Below are 16365 nucleotides of genomic sequence, written 5' to 3'. Positions count from 1 at the left end.
ACGATTTGTATTCTTTCATATACGGTTCATATGTTTATGTTAGATTACATGCTTCGTATGAAATCTTATACGTCTCGTCTTCCATATAATACGAAATGTATACAAAGGCATATGACTCGTATAGTTTCTGAAGCATATGACTCGTATAGTTTCTGAAGCATATGACTCGTATGGTTTTCCATATGACTCGTATGGCTTCCTTGATTTGACTAACTTAAGTTATTATTCTATACGTTGCGTATGCCAGAATATGATGGTCGGTTAATTTGTATATGTTTTAGTTCGTATATTATTTAGTTTTAACTGTTTATTTTAGAACTATCGATACTTCATACGTGTATTATTGGATTTCAGGTCATAGGCGTTAAAGTACTCATTATGGACCTGTTGTGACACGGAATGAAGACCCGGGATGTCCAGCACGCGAAACGATAACATTGAAGTTGGCTGTAGCAGAACCCATCGCGTACCGCGATGGGAGATAAATGAACTGTTGACTTGGTCAATCGGGGTACGCGATCGACCCATAAGAAGGCCCGTCGAGTACCGCGACGGGTGTGCAGACGGGATTTTGGTTTATAACATCTATTTCATCAAGATAAAACCCTAACTTCGTTTTTGACGATCAAAAGGCGATTTCCAGCAGTCCTACAGGCGATTTCCACTATCCTAGCTCGTTTCAAGATCCTACATATGATTTCTATCATCCATATCAAAGATTCAATGATGTCTAGGCTCGGCTAATCTCCTAGAATCGCACCCGGGATATATAGTTTGTAACTCTTTACAGTTTTTCTCTTGTGATTAAGAATACTTATGTTTTGATTATTGATGATTAATATATGATTATTGATGTTTGGTATTTCTGTGTGTTCGGTCGGTTTAGGTTTACGTTGGTCTGAACGATCTGTTACCCGTTGCTAAATAATTAGTCATATAACTGTTTGGTTAGATTGAATACGATAAAACGTACAATTACCCTTAACCGAGTCACACTGGCAAGGACTGTTTGATAACCAGTGCCGTGTGTAAAGTAATTGTTGACGTCTAAGGTTTTATGTGGTTGATAAGTTTTCAGTTAATCGTTAATAATAAATCTGTTAGGTTGCATGAGATACTGTTTGGTTGCTTACTTGAATTCCCGGGTGTGATTTGCTTTGTTAACTGCTTACAACTCGTTTATTTGTTTGTTGCTTAGTTCTCTCCATCTACTAAATTTGCTTGTGTGATCAGCACTAAAAACCAGTTAACGAATTGCATGAATTGCTTATAAATTTACTTCATAATTATAAATCTGTTACACGAATTGCATTCACCACATGCTCCTTGTGATACGATACCCTACTTGCTCTATCTATTTAGAATAATTAGTTTTTTGATTGACTCAAACGACGGTCATCAAAATGGCGCCGTTGCCGGGGAGTTAGTGCGCATTTTGTTTTTCGTGTAATTTGATTTTCGTGTTTAATTTAATTTTCAGTTTTTAGTTTAAATTTTATTTTACTTTATTTTATTTGTATTTTTTCATTTTACGCGGTTGTGTTAGTTGTGCAGATTATAGGTTTATGCGCACCCACCATTCGGGCCGACAGTCTCTGTTAGTTTACGAGCCCGAAATCGAGAGACTAGCTCGGCAGAACCGAGTACAAAACAGAAACTCACAAATGGAAGACCAGAACCAGAACCAGAACCAGAATCAAAATCAGAACCAGAACCAGAATCAGAACCACAACCACAACCAAGACCCACTTCCACAGAATAACCAGTTTCACCCAGACAACATACCTGACCCACCAAACTTCAATAACCCAAATAACCAAAATCACTCAGCTCGTGCTTCCAGAACCCGAAATCAAAACCGAAATCGAAACCTTAACCGAAACTTAAACCTCAACTTTGATCAAGCCGGACCATCCGCTCCAAACAATAACCCCAACCGCCGAGTTTGGATAAATATTGATGATGTTGGATCGAGTGTTCCGACTGAAGATGAGAATGAGGGTGAAGATAATAATGGAAACGAAGGTTTTTGGCAGCTGATGATGAGGTAGAACGATGGGTTAGGAGGAATCGGGCGGTTGAGCCCGAGAATGAGGTTGATGAACCAGAGGTTGAGGGTGATAATCAGTATGAAGAAGAAGTGGAAGAGCCGGTAATTCGACGACGGGCAAAGGAGAAATTACATAGCCCCGGCTCATGGTGTTAACAGTCGGTTCAGATCGGCTATCTTAGACGGAGCATCCCCGTTGGTCCCACAGGAACGAGTGCCGGGACAACAAACTTTCAAGTCTCGGCCAACTTACATCAACATCGTTCCTCATTTCAACGGGATGGCTTTGGAAGACCCGTATTCACACTTAGCCGATTTTTCGGCTATTTGCGGGTCTATTGGTGATGGTACATTCGATCAGGATGAAGTCCGGTTGCGATCATACCAGCACTAATGCACTGGATCCCATCAGAACTCCGCCACACCCTATGTCTTACACTTGTGAGAAGCTTGCTTCTACACATATCGAGATTTTGCAGGTTCGATTGTCAGTTTGGTAATTGGATGAGACGAGAGTACACGAGTGTTTTTGAGAGTTCACGAGCCGACTGGTCCTTCTCCAGTCACGTTGATATCAGGTGATTTCATGTCATTTGAGTGCTTTCACTGATGTTCATGGATTACGGGATCACAGTTGGCAAAATGCAAAAGTGATAGAGGCAACTAGGTTAAGCCTCGTCTGGATGAGCGTGAGTGTGGGTATTGGGGGGTTGGGGCCTTATTATTACACATATGAGGTGAGGTTAATGTGAGGGGCGGGGGGTTGGGTCCCTAGAAAACATTTCTTGGACTTATTTTTTGTTTGTTTAACCCCGATATTATGTTACGAGACGATCCGGCTTACTAGGTTTATTTTTAACTGTAACAATATTTGTGTTTGGTTTGTATTTGTAATTGTCCTATTGTTAAGCATCACACTATTATGCTTAGTAAAAAAATTGAGAAAAAGACAAAAAGATGACTGTTTATATTCAGTTATGTATTCTGTAGTTCGTTGAAGTTCATTTAGTAAAAAAAAATTGTGAAATCAGTATGTTGATAGTTTGCTTATTTAGATGTTTTGTAATAAGCCGGGTCGGATCGTTTGAGCTACTTAAATATTTCCCTTCCATACCCTTACACCTGGCCCCGTTACAACCCTTTTAAAGACCTCTTGATTTGCATTTGTGCCGAAGCAGCTTGATGGATTAATATGTACTTATGAGTGATATTGAGAGATGAGTGATACTAGCACATCTTTTGCTAGTCCATATATTAAACCGAGAGGAGAGATGTTATATTACGAGTGGTATGAGCATGTGTGCCTTAACAGAAACAAAGTACACCTGTCTGGGCGGCTCTATTGTTTTTATTATAGCATTTAACCGTATTTGTGAGATGTCAATCTAAAAACAGTGTCAGTATGGGAAACTGGGTATGACCTTAAACCGTACTAGTATTAATGGCGATAATCTACATACCTATGATGGAGGTCGATGTTTGCTTTAGAGTTTTGCTTGAGGGCAAGCAAAAGATAAGTGTGGGGATGTGATGGTCGGTTAATTTGTATATGTTTTAGTTCGTTTATTATTTAGTTTTAACTGTTTATTATAGAACTATCGATACTTCATACGTGTATTATTGGATTTCAGGTCACAGGCGTTAAAGTACTCATTATGGACCTGTTGTGACACGAAATGAAGACCCGGGATGTCCAGCACGCAAAACGATAACATTTATTGAAGTTGGCTGTAGCAAAACCCATCGCGGTACGCGATGGTTGTGTTGAGGATCCCATCGCGTACTGCGATGGGAGATAAATGAACTGTTGACTTGGTCAATCGCGGTACGCGATCGACCCATAAGAAAGCCCATCGCGTACCGCGACGGGTGTGCAGACGGGATTTTAGTTTATAACATCTATTTCATCAAGATAAAACCCTAACTTCGTTTTTACGATCAAGAGGCGATTTCCAGCAGTCCTACAGGCGATTTCCAGAATAATTATGTTTTTGATTGACTCAAACGACGGTCATCAACATACATTGCGTATGAGGCCTATGATTAGATGGGGGAATGGTGTGTAAATAAGCTAAGTGGTGTATCTTTAGCAAACCCCTTATTTATATTGTTATCAATCTAATGACCGGTGTTGTGGACATGACCCATTGTCACATCATCTTAAAAAGGGCGTCACACGCTAAAAACCTGAGGGTATTATTGGGCCTTGGCTTAGGCCGCTAGCTCAAGTCCAAATTGATAATTAAACATGAATTAAACAAATAAATCTTAATTACATTAACCAGGAAATTATATAACTCAAAAAACTTATTACGATATCTCAAACCGTAACTCAGTTTTTTCTTTTGGCAAACACTAACTCAATTGCCCTATTTATAATGTTAAGTTTAACTTAGCGAACAATATACCTAATAACCATAACTTAGTCATTTAGGTAACCTATTTAATAACCCTTTTAATTATTGGATTGGCCAAACAACATTGGGCCAACAATCACCCTCTCAATTATTATACCTGACTCAACCCCCCTCCAAATTTTTGAATTGAAATATGTGGGCCTTCAAGTTCACGTTTGTCATAATTTTCTTGATTTTTCTAATACTTTGTTGATCTCTTGCAATGTTTATTGGGCTCCACTTATCTTGAACAAACACTTACTTCTTTTGATCGATCCTTACACGTTTTTCCTTAGACTTGAATTAAGGCTGTAAGTGAACCGGACGTCCGGCTGCTGTCCATTCGGTGGGAAGTTCATTTATGTTCATCCATTAATAAAGCGAACCGAACATGGACAAAACTTTTTTGGTCGGTAAGCTTAACGGACGAACACAGACAAAGACAACGTTCGTTCAATAGTGTTCGTTAATGTTGGTAACGTCCATCTGATTAATATTATTATGTATGTTGAAGTTCCTTGAAGAATAATATGAAGCTTGTTTCACGTGAAACATTAGAAATTTGTGGATTTTGAAAACCAAAACATTATTTTTGATATGATTATGTGTTTTGTTACTATGTTAAGTGTTAAGTATTTTGAATTTCATGTGGTGTAATGGTCATTAGAGTTTATATGTTTATGTTTGTTTGTGTATTAACGTTCATTAGTGTCCATTGATGTTTGTTTGTCCATTAGTGTTCGATTGCCAATTAGTTTATGTTTACAATATTAAGGAATAGACACAAACGGACACGGACAAACTCAATTCCTTAATGGACGAGCACATACACGGACAAGGTCTCATCTGGTTCGGTTCTGTCCGCTTACAACCCCATCTTGAATCTTTTCCTTAACCACAACATTACCATATAACTCAAACACAAACTAAACAAGTCAGTCAAGTTGGTTTAGTTTCCTAATTATAATATCATCATTTTCTTGTTTTTTCCCCTTCTCTTTTCTTTTATATAATGTTTAGTTAAAACCATTACACTTATTTGAGATCTTAGTTAATGAATGTCCTTTTACGTAAGTGATATGACGATACTTTTTATTAACTAAATCCCCTCCAATACATACGTTTTATCTTGTTCATGTCAGCAGTCCAAAGTCATCATCTTAAGCCACAGATTAGTCATCACTTCATTTATTTGAAGTTGAAAAAGACTTATCATTCATAAATGTAAGAAAAAATATAATTAATTTGAGTATCATTTCTTGGAAGATGATCATTATAAGTCTATATATATTGATCATATTATATTCTTTCCTCCAACCATTTCCAACGGAAACAACAATGAGAAAGAAGTTGCGTGTGGAGGTTATAATCTTGATTTCATTCCTTTTAATCATCTCATTCTCAAGTAACTATAAATATTAATAATATTAATCTTAATTCGTATGCATGAGAATGGAACATGGTGGTCATCAGTGTTTGGTTACCATGTTAAGTGTTAAGTATTTTGGAATTTCACGTGGTACGTGTAATGATCATTAGTGCTTATATTAAGTATTCTGATATGTTTATGTTTATGTTAATATTAATCTTAAATTACATTGCTATAAATCTAGATTGTTTTATAATTTTTTTCCTCTTTCTAACAGACGGGCGTGGTTCAACCTCACCCCCATGGGATATGCTAGTAACAGCAGGAGGGCGATTAGTAGATCCGGAGCGATTAGCATGTCGGAAGCGATCACCTCTTCCGCCACTAGATGAACGGTCTTTAACGCCCTGTTCTTGAGTTTTTTAACCAAGGAAAGAAAAGGAAAGGAGAGGGAATGATAAGAAAGGAAAGAAATTTTTTTTAATTAGTTGTGTTCTTGAGTTAGAAGGAAATTAGAGGAAATGAAATAATAACTATGTTAAAAAATAGTTATCCTTAGTAATCATCCCATTTTTGGGAGGATAACTTATTGAGAAAATACATTAATTTAATCCTCCTAACTCCTTCTACTCATTTCCTTTCCATCCTAAAAAAAAACTCAAGAACACCTATTTTTTAACTATACTTAGTTTTTCTTTCCTTTCCGTCCTTTAAAAAAACTCAAGAACAGGGTGTAATTACTACCTTAACGTGTGCGCGCGGATAAATGAGTTTCACGTTGTTTACCTGGGATTGTTTGTATCGTTATCATGCACTAGAACTAGTTATATATCTATGTTTCCATGTGTATCTTCTATATACAGATAAATCGTGCTTCTTTGGTTCTGGATTTCGTAAGACTTGGATTGCTTTCTGAATCGTGTAATCACTTTTCATATTAAAGTAGTATTTTGTTAGTACACAAACTAGTAATCGTTTAAGATAGAAGTGTTTATGCAAAGAACAAGAAGTTATATTATGTGAAAACTGGAGTATGATCAAATTCGATGATGAAATCATTTCACATGATTCCTTTATATAGGGATTGCAGTAACTCACCGTTTCAGTTGGCGGTTAACAATTGACGAATGATTATAAATTAGTTAACTCGATTGCTACCGATCTTTGGTAAATTACATTTCTATTGATTATTAGCAATTTGCTGTTGATTTCTAGTTACATTTTTAAGGTTATTTTACATGAAACTTTTAATCATCCATGCAAATTTAGCGTTGACCCTTTGAATCCTAGGTTCATTAGTGCATAATCATGAACAAGCGTGTGCTTCACACCTCATAACTCATCATAATCTATAATCTAAAATAGCTTGATGCGTCAAAATAACCAATAGAGTACTGTAAAGATGCCTACATCGAATGGAGATCTCTACGATTGATCGGTCATACTTATTGTTTTGCGGGAACTTTATGCTCTGACTTGTTATTCTTCCGCATTATTTTAACAAGGTGTTTGGTTAGACCCGAATCTCACGTTGAAGAAATACTGTTGTAAATAGATCCTTGTATATGTAGATTAATATTATGCATTTGTAACTAAATTCTTTATAATTTGCATAAAGTTCTACATTTGTAAAACAATCTACATTTATAGCAATATAATTTTTTTCTACCTTAAATGTTTTTGAACCGATCCAAAAAAGTAACGTGTTGGTTAATTAAAGCCATTATATAAAAAATATTATTTTTTGAGGCGGAAGCGGTTTGGTTTTCCTGTATTTTAACGCGGTGTTAAAACCGCATAAACCATATTTCCAGCGCCTTTTTGTACTAGTATTATCATGAGTTTTAACGTGAACTCACCAACATGGTTTTATAAGAGCCAAGTTAGTTATGTAATATCTATAATCTATCTATCTATAATATATATAAACGAAGACATAAAAATCCTACGTGTCGCGATGGGGTCGCTCCCCCTTTTTTTGGAGTCACCAGCTTTGCTTGATTTTTAAATGGAGGCTTCTCATGCATTTGACCCGAATTCATGGGTATGGGTCTTACCAAACCCAAATATCTTTAAACGGGTTATAACATCTCATTAAATTAAAACTTATTCTCACCAAATTATTGATGTAAAAATCCTACAAAATAGGATATAATAAAAATTAATATCTTATTTAATTTAAAAAAGATATATATATATTATTTAAATTAAAAAACCAATTTAATAGTAAAACAAATAAACGGGTCTTGGGTCTCATCAAACCATAAGTATATTATTAACTTTCATAAATATTATTTATAATTAAAAAACCAATTTTATAGTAAAAAAAACGGGTCTTGGGTCTCATCAAAACCATATAGCTTTTAAACCGGGTTATAACATCTCATTTATTTGTGTAACAATTTGTCATCAAACCATAAGTACACTATTAACTTTCATACAATAAAAAAAATATAAATTCAAAAAATAAATAAATATTAGAACAAACAAAATAAAAAATAACCCTGTAATACGGGAAATAAAAGCTAGTGTATTATATTTGTGTTTTGAGATGGTGACAAAGAAACAAATTTAAAAAGAGGGTAGTCATTAGAGTCCAAGATGTGCAACTCTAGCTTGTACATATTAATAATCCAGTCTCGTCTATTCTCTCACAGAGTAGTTGTTACTCCACGACTGGTGTGGTGGTCCTTGAATGATGATGATTACTTATTAGTGGGCTTGTAATCTTGTTCTTATTAGTTTATTCTGGATTAGTGGAATAAACAAAAGCTTGTAATCAATGGCCTTCTCCTATTGCATAAGAAGAATTTATGTAATAAACTTTGAAATAATTAAAATAATTCAACCTATAGAGCTTTAGATGTGGGCCTACAACTTACTCGTATTTGTTATAAATTTAGTGACCACTGTGTGCGTGGACGCGACCCACTTTCACATCATTTTGAGGAGGGCACCACACACTATTAGACCAAAGTAGTGGATGAATAGGGAAGCGTCTCTTTTTTTAGTTCTATTGGTTCTCAACTTAAATGGTTTTTCTTTCAAAATTGAGGCGTTTTGTACAAGACGTTGGGAGAGTTTTTGAAGCCCAAAGCGTCTCATAGTGTCTCATGGGTGGTGATCTCGACGCCGTGGGGGCGTTTTGCACCTCCATAACGCCCACTACATTGGGTCTTATAGCCTTACAAAGTAAAAGCTTGAGGGCATCATTGGCTTAGGCATTAGCAGGTTGGCGGGCGTTAACGTGGCGGGATTACTCGCAAACCAACCAATCGCATATTTTCTTTTTTTTTTCTCTTTTTTTATTTAATATTTAGTTAAAACCATTACACTCATTTGAGATCTCCTTTACTGTATACCCATCCGCCTACATGGCAACGTGATGATATTTTTTTGTTAACTAAAACCCCTCCAATACACATGAATTTATCTGGTTAATATCGGTAGCCAAAGTCATCACTTCATCTATTTGTAGTTGAACAAAGACTTATCTTTCATAAATGTTGGAAAAAAACAGATTTTATCATTTCGTGGAAAATGTTTCATATATATATATTAACAATATTATATTCTCTCATTCACCCCATTTCTAACCAAAATTACGATGAGAAAGACGATGCGTGTCGTGGTTTAATCTTGATTTCATTCCTCTTAATCATCTCATATGTTGGGAAAAACGACAACCTAGCCACGAACGGTAAACAAAATTGCGGAATTAAACTTCGTTTGGCTAAACTTTTTCCCAACCCGAATGAACCAATATTGAGGATGCAAATAAATAGGGTAATTTAAAAGTAAAAGTGACACAATAAATTTTAGCGTGGAAAACCTCTCAAGGCGAGAGTAAAAACCACGGGACTACTAGAGCCGCTTCAAATCAACTATCACCAATAATAAGCAATACAAAAGTTCTTCTCTAGGTAAAACTAGAGCCATACACAAATCATCATATACTTGGTAAACAATCTTCAAGTATATGAAATCAAACTACAAATGAAAAAAAACTGAGCAAGAGGTATCATCAACAAGAGAATTAATCGATCTTTGGCACGTCTCTTATCTTGACCAAAATAACAAACCCTTGTCTTCGTCTCTGTGGATCTTTGGCACGTCTCTTATCTTGACCAAAATAACAAACCCTTGTCTTCGTCTCTGTTGATCTTTGGCAGCAACAAAGGAACCCCCAAAAAACCTTTCGTATATATTGTAAAGTGACGGCAGAATATAATTTGTGCACACCAAAAATTAAAAACACCACAAAATCTTTATATTCCCGCTGTGCTTGTCGTCCAAGAAAACTAGCCCACATTTATGTGGTTGTGGTCACAGGGCAAAAAAAAAACACCAAACAACCCGATTTGGGTTTTGAATAAATCGGAACAAACCCATATATATATATATATATATATATATATATATATATATATATATATTTCTTTTCTTTTTCTAATAATAATGTTAATAAAGAACCCATGTAGAATATAATATTTGTTAGGTTTTCTCATAGTCAAAAAATACCCCAACATCATCCTCAAGTATGATATATTAATTAATATTAATCTTAATTCTATTTATGCATGAGAATGGAATCTGCATAACATTCTCTTGTCTTTCAAACAGACGGCCGTACCATGAAACACACTTATGGTTATGGAGCACTAAAACCGGCAAAAGGGAAGCCATCACCTCTTCCGCCAAAGCCTAAAGATTAATCTTTTATGTGAATGTCTCCTAGTTTACCTTGGTTTGTTAATATGTAACAATATCATACAATAGAACTAGTTATATATGTTAACAAATGTATCTTTTCGATATACAGACCAGTCATGTTTGTTAGGTTCCTCATTTCGTAAGACTTGTATTGCTTTCTAAATCATGTAATCACTTTTCATATTAAAGTATGTCGCTAGTACACAAAATATATTATGTGAAAATCGGAGTATGAAATTCGATGATGAAATCACATAAGATAATTCCTTTATATAGGGGTTGAACTAACACACCGTTTCAGTTGGTGGCTAATAGTTGACGATTATAATCACTGGTGGTTGCAACAGTCACAATGGAAAGTATAAGAAGGAGCTCCATCATAAGTAACTTTGTTGCTTTTTGCCAATGGCTTGTCCATTAACATCAAATTTGTTGCTACCGATCTTTAGTTAACTCTATTGCTACCGGTCTTAAGTAATTCTGTTTCTATCAATTAGTAGCAACTTAATTGCTATAGGTTTCTAGTTACTATTGAAGGTTATTTTGCATGAAACTTTTAGTCATCCGTGCAAATTAATTTAATGTTAGCTCTTTGAGACCCTAGGTGCATAATATAAGAACAACCATGAACGAGTGTGTACTCCACACCGCATAACTCGTCATAATCTATATTATTAAAATTTCTCATTTAAGTAAATATCGATTATCTAAAATAGATTGATGACGTCAAAATTACGAATAGAGTGTAAAGAATATGTACACAGAAAATGAAGAGACCTACTATTGATTGGATAGACTAGTTATTTTTTCGCCGGAACTTATGCTCTGACTTGTTATTCTTCCGCAATAATTTTAATAAGTTGTTTGGTAAGACCCCTATCTCATGCTGAAAAAATATTGTTGATATCTAGATCTTTGTATAATGTTGTAGAATATCCTGCATTTGTTAAATGCAACGAAATTCTTGATAGCAAATTTCTGCATTTCCACATGATATAAAGTTCCTACATTTGTTAAATAACTGTTTTATGAACCACTCCAAAAAATTAATAAGAAATATGCTATGATCAAGCAAACCATTTTATGGCCCAGCCAAATGTTTTGGGGCTTTAAGACCTATATTGTATTATTATATGTACTGATATACATGATGTACCTGCAACATTGTAACCTGGTCATATGAATGAACACAATACCTCGCTATGCTTTATCAAAATATTAGCTTTTAGGTGGAGTTGATTCTGGAAGCGGTTTGGTTTTCCTGGTTTTTAAAGACCGCTTAAACCATATTTCCAGCACCTTTATGTACTAGCATTATCATGAGTTTTAATGTAAACTCACCAACATGGTTTTATAAGAGTCAAGTTAGTTGTGTAATATGTATTATATTTGTGTTTTGAAATGGTGTTAATATGGACAAAGAAACAAATTTAAAAAGAGGGTAGTCATTAGAGTCCAAGATGTGCAACTCTTGCTTGTACATATTAATAATCCAGTCTCTGTCTATTCCCTCGTACTAGAGTACTTGTTACTCCACGACTTGGTGTGGTGGTCCTTGACTGACGATGCTTATTATGCAAAGACTCAAATAAAATAATATCTTATAGGACTATATATTCATTATATCCTTATTCTCTCCAAGTCATTTGAACTCCAAGATTGAGGGGATAAGAAACAAAATGGACTTAGTTGTTTTGATCTTGATTCCATTCCTCTTAATCATCTTATCCTCAAGTAAGTACACATTTTCATACATGCAATCTTAATTTTATGCATGCATTAAAATTGAACCTTTAGAAGAAATATTTACTCTCAGCTTATCTTCTTCTTCTTCTTCTTCAGACCCTACCAATCAATAATTTCAATATATTTGACTAAGTGTTTTATATGCAGACGGAGTTATCCTCCTGGTAATCCACCAAATTTATCATAGTTACATATTGTAAACACTTATTTTTTAACAACTACGACCTTCTTGTATTTACGCTATCGCGGTTTAAATATATGTTAAGGCCTATGTTGTAAGTGGATAATTTTTAGATATATGCTATTGTATTTGTAGTTGACTAATTGGTTGCTAATGTGCATCAAAGATTGTGTCGCAAATACATAGCAAAACTTTAAAAAAAAATTGGGTTGCAAACGCGTAGCAGCTTCCGACCAGATGCTTTTCACAAATGCGGTTTGCTACACATTTGCAACAAAATGTTGTATATCAAACCTCTTAGTTTTCTAGTAACTACCTTGATCTTTCACTTGGTAAGCATTCCGGTCCCTAACTTCAACTAATAACCCGGGCCCAAACAAGACCCATGAATCCGACATGTATCATAAGTTATTAAAAATATAAAATTTATGATATATTTAAAATATCAACTTCTTATTGTATGTATTTGCATAAAATAACAAAAAAAACAAGCTTGTGGCTGGTAGTAGCTTGTACATATTGCCTCACAGTGTATTTGTTACGCACGACTTGGTCACTGACTGACTGACTACGATTATTATGTAAGACTCAAATAAAACCCAAAAAAAAAAATATGTGTATCACATAATTTATTCAAAGTTGTTTCATAGCTATATATATTCATAATTATATTCTTATTCTTTCCATGTAATTTGATCTCCAAGAATATGGTGAACAAGTTGGGAGTTGCTATTCTCATCTTCATTTCCTTCCTCTCATCCTCATGTAAGTATATAAAACTTATTTTTTTGTAATAGAGTTTGTGACTCTATACCCGACCCAACTTCTTTATTGCATTTGGAAACATTCAAATCGACCGTCCCTCACATATATGTAGAAACCTTAATCTTTTTTGACAGAATTTGTGACAATATACCCGAACCAACTTCTTTATTGCATTTGGAAACATTCAAATCGACCGACCCTCCCGCAACGCGGGGGTGAAAATATGTACTAGTTTTCATACATACATACACACATACATACATACAATCTTTTATGTATATAATGTTTGTCTCATATTACCATCTCGGACCTTATCAACAGCTTGTTGTAAGTAAAATTTTACTAAAGTACAGTCATATATGTTTGATTGTGTGTGCAGACGGAGTTCAACCTCCAGATCTTCAAGACGTAAGTAAACATAATTCACCACTTCCACCGAAGAACACGAATACACACGCACCATTAACACCTAGCCCCACGTTTACAAGTCGCCAACCACCTAGCAATATGGATTCACCACCAGCACCTCCTAGCATGACACAAAAACATATGAGGATAACATGGCCAAATGGGATTTATGGGATGCCAGATATTACAACCGAAGAATCAGAATCACCACCACAGGCAGACACTCCAACTTCTAACGTACCAGAAAATGAGAATACAGATATAGCTCAAGAACCAGCTGAGAATACGGATACAGCTCAAGAACCAGCACCATAGACGATGTTTAACTATGTGTCTGTGTAGAGACGGATCAACAAAATCTTCACCAGTTCAGACACTTATAGGTTTTAGATTGTAAAGCTTCCTGCAGTATTGTTTATATGATATTGCATTTCCTTGTCTACATGTAATTCCACATGTATATGATGTATATATTGGTGTGTTATGCAATGGAGTTTTAATATATTTTACTAAGTACGTTTTATTATATGCAGACGAAGTTCTACCTCCAGAGCTTCAAATTGCGCTTGGAACTTAATTAATAGAACCGATATGTGTGTGTGTGTATCAGTTCTATTAAAACTCAACCGTCGCTTCAACCAAAGAGCACACGTGGTTCACACGCACCACTAACGCCTAGCAACCCACCTAGAAACTCTTCTACACAAATAATAGTGGTGCGTAAAAGGGAGTCCACAATAATGACATTTAGTAAGTAAAGACCGCCAAACATTATTTATAGAGGTAGGGTGCTAAAAAGATCCAAATCCCAAAGTAATACCCGCGGGTCAACCAGGAGTGCACCATAAGTCACCCGCGGGGCATACGAATCATCCTCATAATCATCGGAGGAAGAAACACCCTCATGGCACATGCGGAAGCATCCTAGCACCCTCAGAAGTCATCCGCAAGAAGGAATATCCTTCTGCGTAAATAACCACGAGGTAATACTCCGGGACAGCTGTCAATAACCAATTACCTTCTAGAAGATTTACCAAAGATGCTTTCTTGGGCAATACGTGATTTCTTGGCCAATTGACAAGGGACGCCTGGCAAGGTCGTTATAACCGTGCACATGACCACTATTACCCGTCTACCTATACCAGAGAGACGTGTGTCCTGGTGGTTATACATGCACATGCAACGTATAACTGAACCTATCGTTTGAGGACACATGTCCAGGTTGTTATAAGAGCATCTTCTGAAAGGGACAGCTGGCCCAATCACCTTCCCACACCCTTCGGCTATAAATACCCTTTCAATCATCATGAGGTATTCATTCACTCCCATTGTACTCTTTCAATTTACTTAAGTACTTTATCTTCGTCAGAATTGTACTTATTCTCACGCCGGAGGGTGGTTACGGGAAGAAACCCCCCCCCCCCCTCATGTCCTTCCCGTAACGAGCTCATGGTGTCTATTTTGCAGATTCACGTCATTGGACTTTGGGAATTGAGTTCATATCGTATTGACAGTTAACTGTATCCAACCCTGTTGACTCATTGGATCTAGGACCCATCCGGGGGAGTAGATCCGTGTTTCTTCATTATCATTCATTATCGATCCTCACCACCTAGCAGGGTACAATTAAAGATGACAAGGGTAACATGGGCTAAACCCCCTTAACCTTCTGAGATACCAGAAAATACGACAACTTACAACTGAACAACCACCATCATCACCAACGTCACCACCAACGAATACAACTAAACAACCAGCACCATCTCCAAAGAGATACAACTAAACAACCACCACCATCACCAACAGCTACAACTGAACAACTACTACTACCACCAACAGATATAACTAATTAACAACCACCATGCACCATCACCAATGGTTACAACTGGAACCACCTCCATCGGTGGTGAAGCTTGGATGAAAAAGCAGCGGGCTCAAAATTTTGAACAAAAACGCATAAATGTTTGCTACTGAGCCAGAATAAAAATGGACCGTCTTTAAGTATACCTATAAGTGTGGTGATGGATAAAACCCCATGCAATTGTCATAAACTGCAATTAATTGTCTACATTTAATTTCACATGTGACTCTAGCTTATGCAACTTTACTGTTAGCTTATGCAAGAGAAAAAAAAAACATATCTATGAAGATTGTGGCACGTAATGTGATTTATTGATTATAACGTGCTGTTTTTCCTTTTTTTTAGAATTTTGACAGCAGGGTTAGTATCAATATCACATACATACTACAATAAATTCATTGTCTATAAGTATGTTTCCACATGTATCTTTTATATACAAGCATGCTTCTAATCAACCGAGTGAGTGTGAGGGGCCTTATCTATGATTTGACTAGTTAAAATGGGATTATTTTTCAAGCTAATTTTAAGATTTTAACATGAGTTCAAGAACAAGGCGATGTCTTGGAGGTGACTTGCTTGTCTCACAAGAGCTTCTTCATCTTCGACTTGTATTATTGCAACTAAATCGTCAAACATGTAGGTTTCTTGTTTTCAATCAAAGTTGAATAGCTTTTTGAAACATGTAATCTCACCTATACATGATTAAAGTATTTCATGAGTATACAAATTCAATAATCGGAAAGTTAGCAAATAACAAGATGCTCAATTTTCACAGGCACACTTCCATTCTTCACTAATAAGTATCCACTTATCCTGTTGGACTTGATCATATACCAAATAGATTAATTTTATCTAAACATTTTATTTTGGTACATG

At 35.7% G+C, this 16365-nt stretch overlaps 1 protein-coding gene across 1 annotated transcript; it reads left to right on the top strand.

Annotated features, from left to right (window-relative positions):
- Positions 1 to 13063: 13063 nt before the first annotated feature.
- On the top strand, positions 13064 to 13987 carry LOC143551552 (uncharacterized). The gene is made up of 2 exons (XM_077041956.1): positions 13064 to 13220; positions 13600 to 13987. The coding sequence occupies exons 1-2, from the start codon at positions 13163 to 13165 to the stop codon at positions 13941 to 13943; spliced, it is 402 nt and encodes a 133-aa protein (XP_076898071.1). The 5' UTR covers positions 13064 to 13162; the 3' UTR covers positions 13944 to 13987.
- Positions 13988 to 16365: the final 2378 nt, after the last annotated feature.

This window comes from Bidens hawaiensis, unplaced genomic scaffold, assembly GCF_021521415.1.
Source record: "Bidens hawaiensis isolate Kalapana, Puna unplaced genomic scaffold, B.hawaiensis_p1.1 tig00016461_1, whole genome shotgun sequence".
NCBI lineage: Eukaryota > Viridiplantae > Streptophyta > Magnoliopsida > Asterales > Asteraceae > Bidens > Bidens hawaiensis.
Note: the sequence above shows the minus strand (reverse complement) of the source record. Positions and strands in the feature narration are given on the sequence as shown.

Bases quoted from the DNA above. Each gene is read 5' to 3' on its own strand.
- LOC143551552 (XM_077041956.1), top strand. From the start codon at position 13,163: ATGGTGAACAAGTTGGGAGTTGCTATTCTCATCTTCATTTCCTTCCTC. The intron at 13,221-13,599 runs GTAAGTATATAA...TTGTGTGTGCAG, and splicing joins TTCCTTCCTCTCATCCTCAT to ACGGAGTTCAACCTCCAGAT.